A 14,225-nucleotide genomic window follows, 5' to 3' on the forward strand; every position below is an offset into this window, starting at 1 on the left:
GAGAGGCTTTACACCAATGAGCTCTGTGATGATATGAGGTAGTGCCAGCTGTGCCTGGGGAAGTAGGGTAGTGCATGTGTAACATATGCCAGCATAGCTTAGCTAGCTTGAGTTTTGTAAAGAATTATATGTCATTTGAATATCAAACTGATTTGTACAGATGTTTGTGTTAAAAATGTATTTATAAAGTTGTTTGTGTTAAAAATGTATCAACAGTATGTCCTGCTGGACGGAAAAATAAATATACATGTACGTCAGACTGTACTGTTGTAACTGATGAAATGTATATATTTTAACAGAGGATATTGGAAGGAAAGGGGTTAATCTCAGCCCAGCTAACCTTGAGAAAAACAGCCTGAAATTAAATGACTTGGTTTATACCATAAAGATTTTATCTCACAGGTTTGAATGCAGCCAGAGATGCAATGTCTGTGAAATGCCTGGGTTGGGATTCTGCTCTATTGTCCTTAGTAGTGAACTAATTGCTACCCTGGGGGTGCCAAAGAATGGCTTGTTAGTTTATGTAGGAAGGGTGGAAATGGTGGAATCAATTTACAGTTCCCAGATGCTGTAATAAACCTTAGCTAAAGTTCTGTTTGTGTATTGTGAAACATCAGTGCCAGATCCTGTTTCACTTCTTAGTGAGAGGGTACTGTGGGAACCACAGAGTCAGGTGACCAGATGTGTTGTCATTCTGTAGCCAGCACTGAAATTGTATTTGAATACTAGTGAAAGACGTGAGGTATGCTCTCTGTTTTTTTACCAGACAAGACACTCATCCACTTTCAACTTGCCTTGCTTTATAGGTTCATAGGTAGGTACTAGGCTATTGGCCCTAGGGCCTATATAAGCCTAGCCAAAAATGTACCTTGACTTTCGCCACCCAAGAAAATTATTTTCCTGTGCCTCTGTCGAGCAGAGCCACAGAAGTGATCCCTGGGGTGAATTTCCTATTTCCCATCCAATCATCAAGATTTTTCTTGAAGAGTGCTAATGAGGAGCCCTGTTTGACATAGATAGGTAGTCTGTTCCAGAGTATGGGAAGTCTCTCGGACAAGAATCTATCCCTCCAGCATGTTCTGTTTATTGTGGTGACAAGGTTTAGATCCCTAGAGTGTGTAGCTCACAGGGATTTCTTTAAGTGGAGCATATCCAACAGCTCTGGGTTTGACATAGCTTTGTATGTTAGGCAGAGATCGCCTCTGAGTAGGCGATATGCGACGGAGTAAAGCTGGAGTTTTTTTGAGATGGTATGCGTAGGGCATCTGTTTGAGGCCAGCAATCCTCTTTGTGAGGTATTTCTGTGGCCTTTCCAGTTGTTGTAGATGTCTTGTGAGGTACATACCAAAAGGGGAGTTGTACTCTTTAATGGGTATAGTAAGTGATGAGTTGAGGGGAACAATGACATCTTTTTTTCTGGATGAGAAACCTTTTGTGATGAGGTGAGCCACGTAGTAAGTAAGTAAGTTAGTCAGTAACTAGGGAACTGTAATTCTTCAGTCAGTTGAAAAAATATAGTGAGATTAGCTAAACGTTGTTTTTTCTGTATTTGTCTGAGTCTTTCCATCTGTGTTGTTTTTTATAGTTCCTGTGATTGAAACTCTGGTGTCTTTTGTAAATAGATATTCAGTATTTCATGTTTTTTTTATTATTCATTATTAAATATATCTAAACCTTTCATTGTGGCTGGTCTTTTAGAAAATATTTAACCTTTGAGAGTACTTGCATTTATTTAGTGGAACTGTGGCTCCACTTTTCTGAAAGTCTTGCTGCTTGGTTGAACACTACCATTTATATAAGTATTAATTTTAATAAGTGTAACTGGGTGCCTGGGTAAGAGCCTTAAAGTAGCTGGCTTCAGGTGTTCTGGTGGCAATAAATCTACCTTATAGTCTGGGTGGAGGTGGCAGAGTGGATAAGCTGTGCCAGCCTTTTCCAGTTGTGTGTGTATGTGCATGTGTGTTTGAAAATTAAATCTCAAGGAGAGTGCATGTGACAGCTACTTTGAACAGGGACACTGAGAGCACTGAATGCACAGACAGGGTGGTGGAGGACTGGGCTTGGAAAATCCGTCTGAGGACTCAACTCTATAGTGGTCAGTGGGGAGTCTTAGCTGGGGCCTGGAGAGAAACCTCAGCCCCAGGACTGGAGTATGCATTCTCAGTGAGCTCTTAAGGGAAACTATACTCGGTGCAGAGGACTGCATCAGAAAATACTGTGTGTGTCTATTTTTCTCACAGTAAGCATTCCCCACCAGTGGCAGTGGTGAGGATTGAGGCTCCTTAATCACTGGCCCAGAGAAGAGATGTGCCAAGCTCCATAAAAGAGGGCACTGTTAGTAGAATTTTAAGGATTAATCACTTAAACTTTCAATGTTATGTTTATTTTTTGGCATGGCTTATAAACTCCACCTGGCTGTGTAAACCTTGGCTCTAGATGACTGTCACTGTTCAAGACCCCATTTGCAAAAATGGGAAAAGGGGTTGTGGGTGGATGGATGGATAGATGGCTGATAAACTATGAAAGTGGTGAAACAAAAAAATTGCAAGACATCATTTCAATGAGGCCCATAAAAGAGAGCATAGCCAGTGTAATTTTAAAGGCAGAATTAAAAAGTAAAGTGTTAAGGCTATGGCTGATAAACTAAGCAAAAGAATCTTGGTATACAGAAGATGCTAATGGTTGAAACAAAAATATCTGAGACTTCATACCAATGTGCCATGCAAAACAGGGCAATGGTAGTTTAATTGTAAAGGCTGGATCAAATGGAAGAACAAATTAAAACACAGAATGTAAAATGTAAACTCTGGGCCCTTTCTAAAAGACTTGCTCTCTGTATAAGATACCACTTAAACTGACAGCAGGTGTTTTGGAATCTGTCCCCACTGTAAGCCTATTTATAGATAGGTCTTACATTGAAGTAAGCCACCTACACTGAGAGCAAGTCTTTTGGAATCTGGCCCTCTGTATTTAAGTAAGCCTCCTAAAAGCAGGCACTATTATGGAAACATGCGCCCACTACAAGAGAGCACTGTACCTCCTATACATACAAGGTAAAAGAGAAAAGTTAAGGTTTGATAGTTCAGTGATTACTGAATGGATTGGAGGAAGCATCCAAAGCAAAAGCTTTTTACAAATGCATTGGATTTTATATCTGTTATACCTCTATTATAGTTAAAAAAATCTCAGGATATTTGAAACTATATAAGAAGAACACAATACATATTAAATACTTTTATGTACCATGAACTGCAGAAAGAATGTACATTGTAAGACAGAGGGGCAGGGGATAGCAGGTGGGTCCACTCTACTGCCCTATTGGAGGATAACTGAAAATATTCAAATAAGGAAAACTCCACCTTCACCAGTCCAAATCTTCCACTCTACCTGGTTGGCTCAGTCCCTTCCCCTCATAAAAACCTTTATAAAAGGGAAAAAAAATTGCTGTCCAAGACCAAGAAGGAACAGCTGCCCAATTGGAAGCAATGTCTCCTTAGCCTGAACAAGCAAATAAGAGCACTAGTGAAATCCTCCAAAGCAAATTTTTGAGTCCAAATTGGCCACATTTACTAGAGACAATCATAAGCACTCCTTAAAATGAAGAACATCGACATTTGTGCTGTAACAGAGACCTGGTTTAAAGCAGCAGAAAGCACCCCTGCACTACCAGGCTATACCTCATTCTACACCTTTCAGCTCCAAAACTTGGACCGAAGCTCCAAATGCAGTGGTGTTTCCATATTCATTAAGGATGTGCACACCTCCAGACTGGTAGCCTAACATAACGCATCAGAAATACTTCAGGTGCAGCTAACATTGGATAAGACAATGATTCAGGTCGTAGCCTGCTATAGGTCCCCAACCATGTCCCAAGACTCATACTCCACATTCCTAAGCACCCTGGAGAATATAAGGGTCCAAACTAACACTCTCATACTGGGTGATTTCAACTACCCCTCCATTAACTGGGAATACTACTCATGTACCAGTACACTTGCCCAATGTTTCCTGGAATTCATTAATTTCAATGCCCTGGACCAGCTTGTTCTTAGCCCCACTAGAGGTAGCAACATCCTTGACCTGGTCATTACTAACATAGGCGACCGTTGCTCTACACGAGTAGTCAACTCCTCCCTTGTTAGATTCGGCCACAAACTGATCACCTTGGAAATACACATCCCTCCCACCATGAAAAACTTCTCCAAAGCTAACTTTGGGCTCCTAAAAACAGAGGTGGCTAACTTCAAGGCACCCATGAAAATGGAGAATAGTTGCATGATCACCAAATCATACACCAATGCACTGTACGAACACGTACACAAATGCATGGATCTCGCCATACCCAATAAAACCAAGACACTCTCCTCCAAAAAAGGAAGCCAATCTTGGTGGTCCCCTGCCATAAACAAACCCTACAATAGAAGGAGGAAACTGATGTGGAATAAGGTGAAGTCCCAAGACTGGAAAAACTCCCTTATCAGCCTCAACAAAAAGTTGAGATCCCTCATCAAATCCTCTAAAGCTAACTATGAAAATGGAATTGCAGCAGACAATAAAGACAACCGCAAGGCCTTCTATAGTTATGTAAAGAATCTCCACAGCAATACCCAGATTTGCTCTGAGCTACTGCACAATGTTACCTCACATAGCGAGCCAACAGATATTGCCAATATACTGGTCGACAGATTCCGTGCCAACTTTACCCCCCCCCCAAAGACCAATCACAATACCAGTAGATTGCCAGGTGCCCAGTATTACTGCTGCACAGGTTAAATCAGCACTGTCCAAGGCCAAGAATACAGCTTCTACGGGACCTGACAATATCCCTGGCTGTGTTCTACATGAACTACAGAGTGAACTGGCACCTCACCTGTGTGCCCTGTTCAATCAAAGCCTCACCTCAGGATTTTTTCATACCAAATGGTGCACTGTTGCAGTTATCCCCTCTCCACAAAGGAGGAGCAATTACAGACCCTGGGAACTATAGCCCCATTAGCCTGACAAGTCTGATATGCAAAGCTATGGAATGCATCATCGTGGGCCTAATAAACAAGGTTATGGGGACTCTCCAAACTCTGGATCCCACACAGTTTGGTTGTGTGAAGGGTAGATCATGTCTGCTCAACCTGGTCGACTTCTTTGAGTCAGTCACCAGAGCTGTGGATGAAGGCAAGGTGGTTCATACAGTCTACCTTGATCTGGCCAAGGCCTTTGATACCATTCCCCACTCAGGAATCATAGAAAAATTCACTAAGCTAGGCATCAACCCATATACCACTAGGTGGGTTGCAAACTGGCTCACAAATAGAACCCACAGTTTGTAAGTAGCTGACTCCAAGTCAGACTGCCGACCAGTCACGAGTGGAGTCCCACAGGGTTTGGTCCTGGGTCCTCTCCTGTTTGGTATCTACTTCTTTGAACTTCTTTGAACTCCAGGGCAACACGAAGGGACTCCGGCTGACTAAGTTCACAGACAATTGGAAGCTGGGAGCTATTATTGACTCCCTAAGTGATGTTGACATCCTACAAAAAGGCCTCACGGAGACCAACAACTGGTGTCAGAACCATGGCCTTAAGCTCAATGCCAAAAATGTGTTATCCCCTTTGGGAAAAACCTGGTTCCCATGAATTACCACAACGATGGTAGTCCACTGAACACAGAAGGCGTTAAAAGAGATCTGGGAACACAGGTTGACAGCAACCTCTCTTTTGACCACCACATTGCCGCTGTGGTCAGAAAATCCTTCTATGTGGCACATCTTATTACTAAGGGTTTTGCATACCCAGGAAGAAAGAGGTCATTGTCTCCCTCTACTCTTCCCTCATCAGGCCAGTCATCGAGTACAATGCCCATTTGGCACATACCTCACCATACACATGCAACAACAGAACACTTCACTGGCCCTCTTCAAGATGAATTTTGATGAGTGGATGGGAAATAGAAAATTCACCCCGGGGTCACCCCAGTTGGTGTACTTGACAGAGGCACTGGGAACTAAGGTCAGGTGGCATGAAGCCAGGGTAATCCTATGGGCTAGGCTTGTAAAGGCTCCATCGCCATTAGCCTACTGCACACCTATGAACCTATAAGGCCTTCTTCACATATGTCGTCAACCTCAAAGGAAGCACCCGGATTTGCTCAAAACTGGTGGTTAAGGACACCATATGTACAAATGCCGTAGATATAGCAAACTTGCTGGCTGACAGATTCAGCGAAAACTTCACCCTTCTGTCCCCCCATAAGTAAATTAGGACATCCCCGGTACCTGACCCCTTCACCTTATATCTAAGGAACAGGTCATCCCTCCTCTCTCAAAGGCAAAAAATACAGCCTCTATAGGACCTGATAACATACCAGGCTGCATCCTACGTGAACTCAGGCAGGAACTTGCAGCACCATTAGGCACCCTATTGAACGAAAGCCTAAGTACCGGCTTCAAACCAGCTGAGTGAAGGACAGCTACCGTCATCCCTTTACACAAAGGTGGAGCTTCCACCGATCTGGGAAATTATAGATCCATCAGCCTAACTAGCCTGATCTGCAAGGCCATGGAATAGATTATCATGGACCTAATTAACAAGGACATTGGCAACCTCCAAAAACTCAGTCCCACACAGTTTGGCTTCATTAAGGGGAGGTTATGTCTGCTAAATTTGTTCGACTTCTTTGAGACAGTCACCAGTGCCATGGACGAGGGGAAGATGGTGCACACCACCTACCTTGACCTGGCCAAAGTCTTTGGCACTATTCCCCACTTGCCATTAACAGATAAACTATCTCAACTAGGCATTGATGCGTATGTTACCAGATGGGTAGCAAACTGGCTCAGTAATAGAACCCACCTAGTCAAAACAGGGGAAGCCACCTCAAGCAGTAGACCCGTAACAAGTGGCTTACCCCACGGTTCAGTCTTGGGGCCTCTGTTATTTGGGATATACTTTTCTGAGGTGCAGGAGAAAACCAATGGGCTATGGCTGACCAAGTTTGCAGATGACTGCAAGTAGGGTGCTGTCATCAATTCCTCTAGTGATGTGGACATCCTCCAAGAGGGTCTCACTCAGACAAATGACTGGTGCCAGAAACATGGCCTCAAGCTGAATACCAAAAAATGCATCATCATCCCCTTTGGGAGAGTGATGTCCCCACAAATTACCACATTAACAACAATGTCCTAAGCACACAATCAGTCGTGAGGGATTTGGGCACTCATGTTGATAGCAACTTGACGTTTGACCACCATGTTGCTTCTGTTGTACGGAAAGCCTTCTACATGGCCGACCTCATAAGTAAGGGTCTCTCATCCAGGGACAAGAAGGTTAATAACATCCCTGTATTCTTCCCTTATAAGGCCCCTTATTAAGTACAATGCCCCTTTTGGCATGTATCTCGCAAATCACATGCAGCAGCTGGAGAGACCACAGAGGTTCCTCACCAGGAGAATCCAGGGCCTCAAACATCTACCATACACAAATAGGCTAAAATCCCTATCCCTCTACTCAGTTTCATACAGACTCCTCAGAGGTGACCTCTGTCTGGCATACAAGGCGATCACGGACTCCACCTTGATGGGACTGCTGCATATCCGCAAGTCAAGCTCCACTCGAGTAACTCACATGCATGGCCTCAACCTTTTCGGCGACATCAACAGGACTTGTTGGCGGGACAGATTTGTGTCTCAGAGACTCCCACATCTGGGGAATAAACTCTCTCTCCAGGTCAAGCAGAGTACCTCTTTACTCCTTTTTAAGCACAACCTGGAAAACTGGATGGAAAACAGAGAATATACCCCTGGGATTCCACCTGTGTCCCTGCTGGACAGGGGCATTGGGTGCTGACTTGTCTAAACATGGGCTAAACACTTGGCTAGGCTTATAAGGGCCTCAGGGCCAATAGCATAGTAATCTCCTATAATCCTATGAACAAGGTTCAAACCACTGTAAATTCACTAAGCATACGAAACAAGGATGGTAATCCATCCAAGTAATAAACAGTACTTCTGAAAACTACTTTTGGTTGCCTTATTCCTCCAGAAGGGGGATCTTGTCTACCTAGACAGACACCTCAGCTTGAAATCAGTTTGATTACTTATCCTAATCTGGATGTTTTTTTTTTCTTTTCTGGCAAATAAAATTTTATCCAGTTATCAACAAAGAAAAGGCATTTAGCAAGTGTGTTTTGATTTCAGCCTGCAATCTCTGTTACAACTGGAGGCTCACAACTCATTCCAGACAAATGCAAAGCTAAAATATTCCCCTACACAAGTCAACTATTCAAGTGTCTTTGCACACCTATTTTTCTAAATTACACATCTCTACAGTACCTAGCTATTCTCCACCAAATATAACATACTTCTAGACCTAGCTAAACTTACAAGGTGTCACAGAAAGGGAATGCAAATTGTACAATTTATTACTGCAAGTTGTTGGTAATAGAAAAGAAATTGCTGCTAATCTGTAATGTATGTGTAAACTATGGCTCCATCTTCTCTGTGACCCCAAAATGGATACAGTAGGGAATCAGAGAATGAATGAGTGACTGCATACACACACATATTGTGTGTGTGTGTACACACACACACACACACACACACACACACACACACACACACACACACACACACACACACACACACACACACACACGTCTACTTTACAAGATCGAAATACTACACTCCTGAAACCCGTAATACTGAGACTACAATATTGAAGTTTCAAATGACTGAAACTTCACTATACTGACTTTTACAAGGCTGAAAGTTTAAAATGCTGACTTTGCTAATGCACTGAAATAAAATTTTTATGTATAGTATACTGAGTACATGTTAAGTAAAAAAGCGCTGGTGAACGTTTAGTGTGACGTATCCATTCACTAAGAAGCAACCAACACCCCAACAGACAGTATGCACATACACGCATGCATGAATATGTTAGCATAATTTTAACTTTTGTTGTGTCTCTCCATACCTCTCAAACTGCTATGATTTAGGCACAGCAATATGATTTTTGCTGTGAGATTTTGTCTTGCTGCTTCTAGAGTTACTGATTTTCTTCATAAAGATAGAACTTTTTACGAGTATTTAAGCTTATGCCCATTAGTACGTGACTAAGACTATCAGAGTTTCTTAACAGTAACTTTATGTGGTCTGTTACCTACAGATGTTCTGCTTTGAACGATAAGACAGCACTCCTCTTTCTGACCTTCTGCTATGAAATTTATTGGCCAGTATTAGGACTCATAATGCTCAAGTGGTTGGGAGGTATTTATCTCTCTATCATTTAACACTCAGAAGTGAACCAAAAACCAGCAACGACCAGGCGAAGGTGCAAAATCAACTAAACCAAAAAACAGGACCAAAATGCACGAGGAGGACACCAAATTGAAGTTTGTAGCATAGTTCAACTTTATTATTCGCTATTCGTCACACAGACTTCATCAGAAACTGAATTCCAAACAACCACTCCACATTTTTAAATACATTCTGACCAATCAATTTCAGTTGCCAATTAAATATAATTAAATGCCAATACAATAAAAAACTACATATTTTAATATACTAATGTTTAATTAACCACTATTTTCCTATTTTTTTAAAAAACACTTAATATTAACCATGTCATTAAGTCAGAAGTGGTGTATGGCATTAAAGTGAGAAAACATATCCTTCTCAGAATGAAAACCTTGCTGTAGTTGGGATGTCCTCCTCAAAACAAAAAGACTAATTTACTTATCCTTCCCATCATTCCTAATTACTGTTCAAACCTAAATGGGTACTATTAATATCAGCTGGAACATGCATCTTCTTTAGATGGGAGACGAATACTCAACCAGTTCTGAAGAGTGGATCATCTGCTATTGGGGAGTTTCTCTACATGTACTTAACAATTAAGTGTATCACAACCTAGTCTGCCAGTGGTTTCATGGCCAAAACTGGAAACACCAACAATTATTTCAAACTGGAACGATAATTACACTGCATTAAGTACAATATTTTGTCATTCTTCCTCTGTCTCCATCTTATATCTAATGTTCATGGCTCTCGTTATGATGGTCTACACTGTCTCTTAAATGGTCATCTTTTAAGCATAAACTAAACTACTACCTACTAAAACACACCTATCAGATTTTGCATCTCATCCAACTTTCTCTACTACACCACTTTTTTCACATAATTATACAAGTCCTCCAAAACTTTTCAGATCTGCAGATCACCTCTTTATAAAAAGAACCAGAAATAGCAACTCCTTTAGGGACTTGCCATTCGTAAATTTGGTAAGAAATACTTGGGATCAGTTCCCTCCTTGCATGAAGCATTCCAACAGCCTATATACATTTAACAAAACAATCTCCTACTTTGCTAAGCAAGTATGTAATAAAGGTACCACTTAAATTACACTTCAACTGTACCTCTGTTATCACATGTCATACTTGCTTTTCACCTCCATATGCTCACACTTCGGTGGACTGCCGAACTGGTTTACCTTGCAAAATGTGACTTTATTGCAAAATCTGTTTGTAAACTCACATCCAGAAATCAAACTGCATTTATCATCACTACTGTTTTCTGTAAATGCATAAAGTCAGGCACTACCGTTACAACATTTGTATATAAACTTGCATCCAGAACTTACTTGCATCAGGCCCAATTTCAAAAGACTTGTTCTTAGTGCAAAATACCACTAACATTGACGGCAGGCTGAGAGCAGGTCTTTTGGAATCTAGCCCCCTGTGTAAACCTGTTGACTGATAGGCCTTAAACTGATGTAAGTCACTTACACTGAGAGCAAGTCCTTTGGAATCAGGGCAGACTTACACAGACAGCAATTCGTCTGGAATATGGTCCAATATGTTTCTCTTAATAAAAAATTTTGCAGTAAAATCTTTTGTTTACTAAAAAAATATTTTTAGAGTTGTGTACATATGAGGTGCGCATTATTCTCTGCTGGAATGTTTCCCCCTAGAGCTCCACTTGAAAATTGGCTACAAACCAGTTGGGCATGATAGCTAATCAAACCATTAAAAATAAATGCATTTATCTTTTTTTTCTGTTTATATGTTGTAAAATACACAATCTTCTGAAAAGGAAATCAATATAATGTAGGATGCTTGTCTTCTTTTTTTAATTCATTCCTGGGACATTGCCCAATGGCTCACCTACCTCTATCTTTTCAGCTTGTTATCCTGAGGGGAAAGAACATTAACACAAAATTTCAGGTTGTAGACATAATGTAGTTTCATATATTTCATAGATAGTGCATGAAACAATTTCAGAATAAGAAATGGGTATGCACATTAGGATTTCAAACAGGTATGAACTGTTTGAAACAAGTAGCAATAATGCTTCCCCCAACTGCATAAAAGCCTTCTGCACCATTTGTTCCTGTTTGGGTGCCTGATCAGCTCACTTTTTTCCCTAGAGGTGTGAGTTGGGCATTAAGCAATTAGCCAATGTACTGTTCACAAAGAAATCCCTGCCTCCGTCCTTCTTAATCCCTCCCTGTAAGTGCTTGTCTAGCTTGCAAATGCTGCCTGGGCAGAGAATGATGTACATGTTGCTCCCTGTTTGCAAACATATCGTCCCCCAAACAGTCATGCATGTGCCCGCCTTGACCATTTCCACAGGCAACTGCCCTTCAATAAGTATCACCAATGTGGATGGCCATGCTGTTTCTCTTCCTTTCTCTCAGGATGGGTGAGCTGGCATTGGTCACTCAGGTGTATCTTCCCAATTCCAGTTTCTCCAGCTCCCATGCTGCTAATCAAACACAGGTCACCTGGTCTGTAGTCTGGGCTTAACCCCTCCCTTCCATGGGGTCAGGTTCACATGATACCTATTTTCTATACACACATTATCACTTTGGTGCATACTGCTAACATTATGTCCTACACAGTGACTCTCCCCAATATTTTTCTATACCTCTTTAAAGTTATTTTGCTTCTTTCAGTTTAGTGTTACAGTGAAATATTTAACTGCAGTTTCAGCAACTTTTAATGTACAACATCTACAATGCCGAATCTGACTCTCAATATTTGGTATAAACTGATATGAAGACACGTTTCTGAATGCTGTATGTGTAATGTCTGCTCAGTCTGTCATTTGAGTTTTCAGTGACATCAAAACTTAACAGATGTTTGCGTAAGTAGTGTACTAACAGCTTATTTCCACAAAAAAGAGGTGGCATTACTTCTGCCTGGCTCCATACCTCAAGTGTTGTGCTCCACATTAGTGTGTGGTCTGTAGCATCCCACATGCACACCTGCTTATCATGCGCACAGGTCATGAAAATATTCTCAGATGGATGTGTTGCCAATCCCCACAGCTCATCAATGTGACCCTGAAAAAAAAAACAACAGTATAGGAGGTAGATTTTTGTAGAACAATACTGTTTCATTACTTTTTATTGAAAGTTACCAAACTGATTTTAGGTAAGAAATGCATACACTGCTCACAAGCTGAGATATTCCTTTCACACCATCTACAGTGCTTGGAATAACATCATCCTTGTTACAGCTATTTCAAAATAACAGCAAAAGGTTGTCCTCTGGATATAGGCAGCACAGTATCTGCAATCATGTAATGCAGATCCAGGTCATCAAACAATTTTTAAAGTGACACAGAATACACACCATGCCTGAAAAGGACTTCTGATGATCAGCATACTCAGTTACTGTGTAAATAAAAGAGTACAAAGTTTAGCTAAATAATTGCTGTAGATCAGTATGTATGTATACCTTTAAGAAGCTTTCCATGGGCTTAACACACGTGTATAAATATGCAGCACATGCAAGCCAGACTGCCATTTTGTAGAGAATTGTTGAGCTGTAAGCATGCATATATCTAATGGTCTGTCAGTTAATCAATTTGTTTATATTTTATGTTGCTGCTATCCATCCAGACGTGTTTCTATATAATAAAGCATATAAACGAATTACCCCGTCTGTTTGTACTGAATCATAACATGGGAAGAGCAACATGGTGTCATAATGGGATCCAGAATCAAGACCAGGAGGCAGTCAGTTAATGTTGTAAGAGGAATCGATCATCCCTACTGCATGTGCAACTCACAAAACAGGTTAGAAATGAATTCCAGGTAATAAAACTTGCTTAAATGACTTTTTACTCGAAGAATATAAAACAAAGCACTCAGAACTCTCAAAACGAATTCCTAGTTAAACGAAATGTCTGAAACTGTGACATATTGATAACAAATATTCAAAATAGTTTCAAAAATGTTTGAAATAATGTCTGAATCACATAAAATGTATAAAATAAGGACTATAACTGCATTTTTTCACTATGTGCTACTTTTTCACATTAATTAAAGCTATTCAAGATATCCAAAGTATGCAGAGTATTCACAAGTTTGTGCAGCATTACAGTGCAGTTAATTTGCAAAATACAGCCATTTCAAAGCATATTTTGCAAAATACAATATTTCAATGAGTTTATTGTGCATTTGAATGTTATTACAAGTACCTAGTGTAGAATAACAGGTGTGTTGTACCTTTAAGAAGCATTTCCAAGATATGTGTGTGCATATAAATACCAAGCCAGAATGTTAACATCAATGTGCATGATAGCTAATTGTTTATAAGTTAAAGTTACTTACGATGTGTTTGCATACGACAAGCTGCTTGAACAATAACCCATGATGCTTGCTTGTTTTATCCTGACCTGGCGAGTGACATGGTGTCAGAACTAGAATTGCAAAGACTATTCTTCAGAGCCACAAGATGCAGAGGTAATGTCAAAGGCAAACTAAAAGAACCTAGAGTAAAAAAAGGGCCAGAAACTAGTCAAAGGTAAAGAGAATACACGTGAATGATTTATTTATTGAAAGAGGTTAGATGGAGCATTACAAGGGCACAAAATGTATTGTTAAGCAAACAAACAGCACAGAAAAGTTTATTAAGGAAACGAGAAATATAAAAGAGCTCATTAATCAGAATAAATGTTTGAAACCAAGTTATTTGATAAAACGAGCATTAGAAAAGTACATAAAGGGTTCAGAATTGCCACAGAGTTGTAAAATGAGCATGTTTAAAGTAAAACAAGCATGTTTAGAGTTAAAACGAGCACAAGAAATTTTAATGGGCATGAAAAGAGATTAAATGAGCAAAACGAATATAACACAAGAGCATAAAAAGTATAAAAGGCACATTAAGAGATTCAATGAGTGAAACAACTATAATAAAAATGGCTGAAAAGGGCACACTGAGTATAAAT

General features: G+C 40.4%; 1 protein-coding gene across 1 annotated transcript in view; it reads right to left on the minus strand.

Annotated features, from left to right (window-relative positions):
• The window catches only part of EML3 (EMAP like 3), a gene marked incomplete in the record, with an annotated part of 1,888,117 nt that overhangs the window by 222,019 nt on the left and 1,651,873 nt on the right, over positions 1-14,225 (minus strand). Inside the window, 1 exon segment of the mRNA XM_044075756.1 lies at positions 12,202-12,333. Within this exon segment, the coding sequence (XP_043931691.1) occupies positions 12,202-12,333 (132 nt within the window).

Source organism: Protopterus annectens, chromosome 6.part1 (genome assembly GCF_019279795.1).
Source record: "Protopterus annectens isolate FY-2018-M chromosome 6.part1, PAN1.0, whole genome shotgun sequence".
Lineage (NCBI taxonomy): Eukaryota > Metazoa > Chordata > Ceratodontiformes > Protopteridae > Protopterus > Protopterus annectens.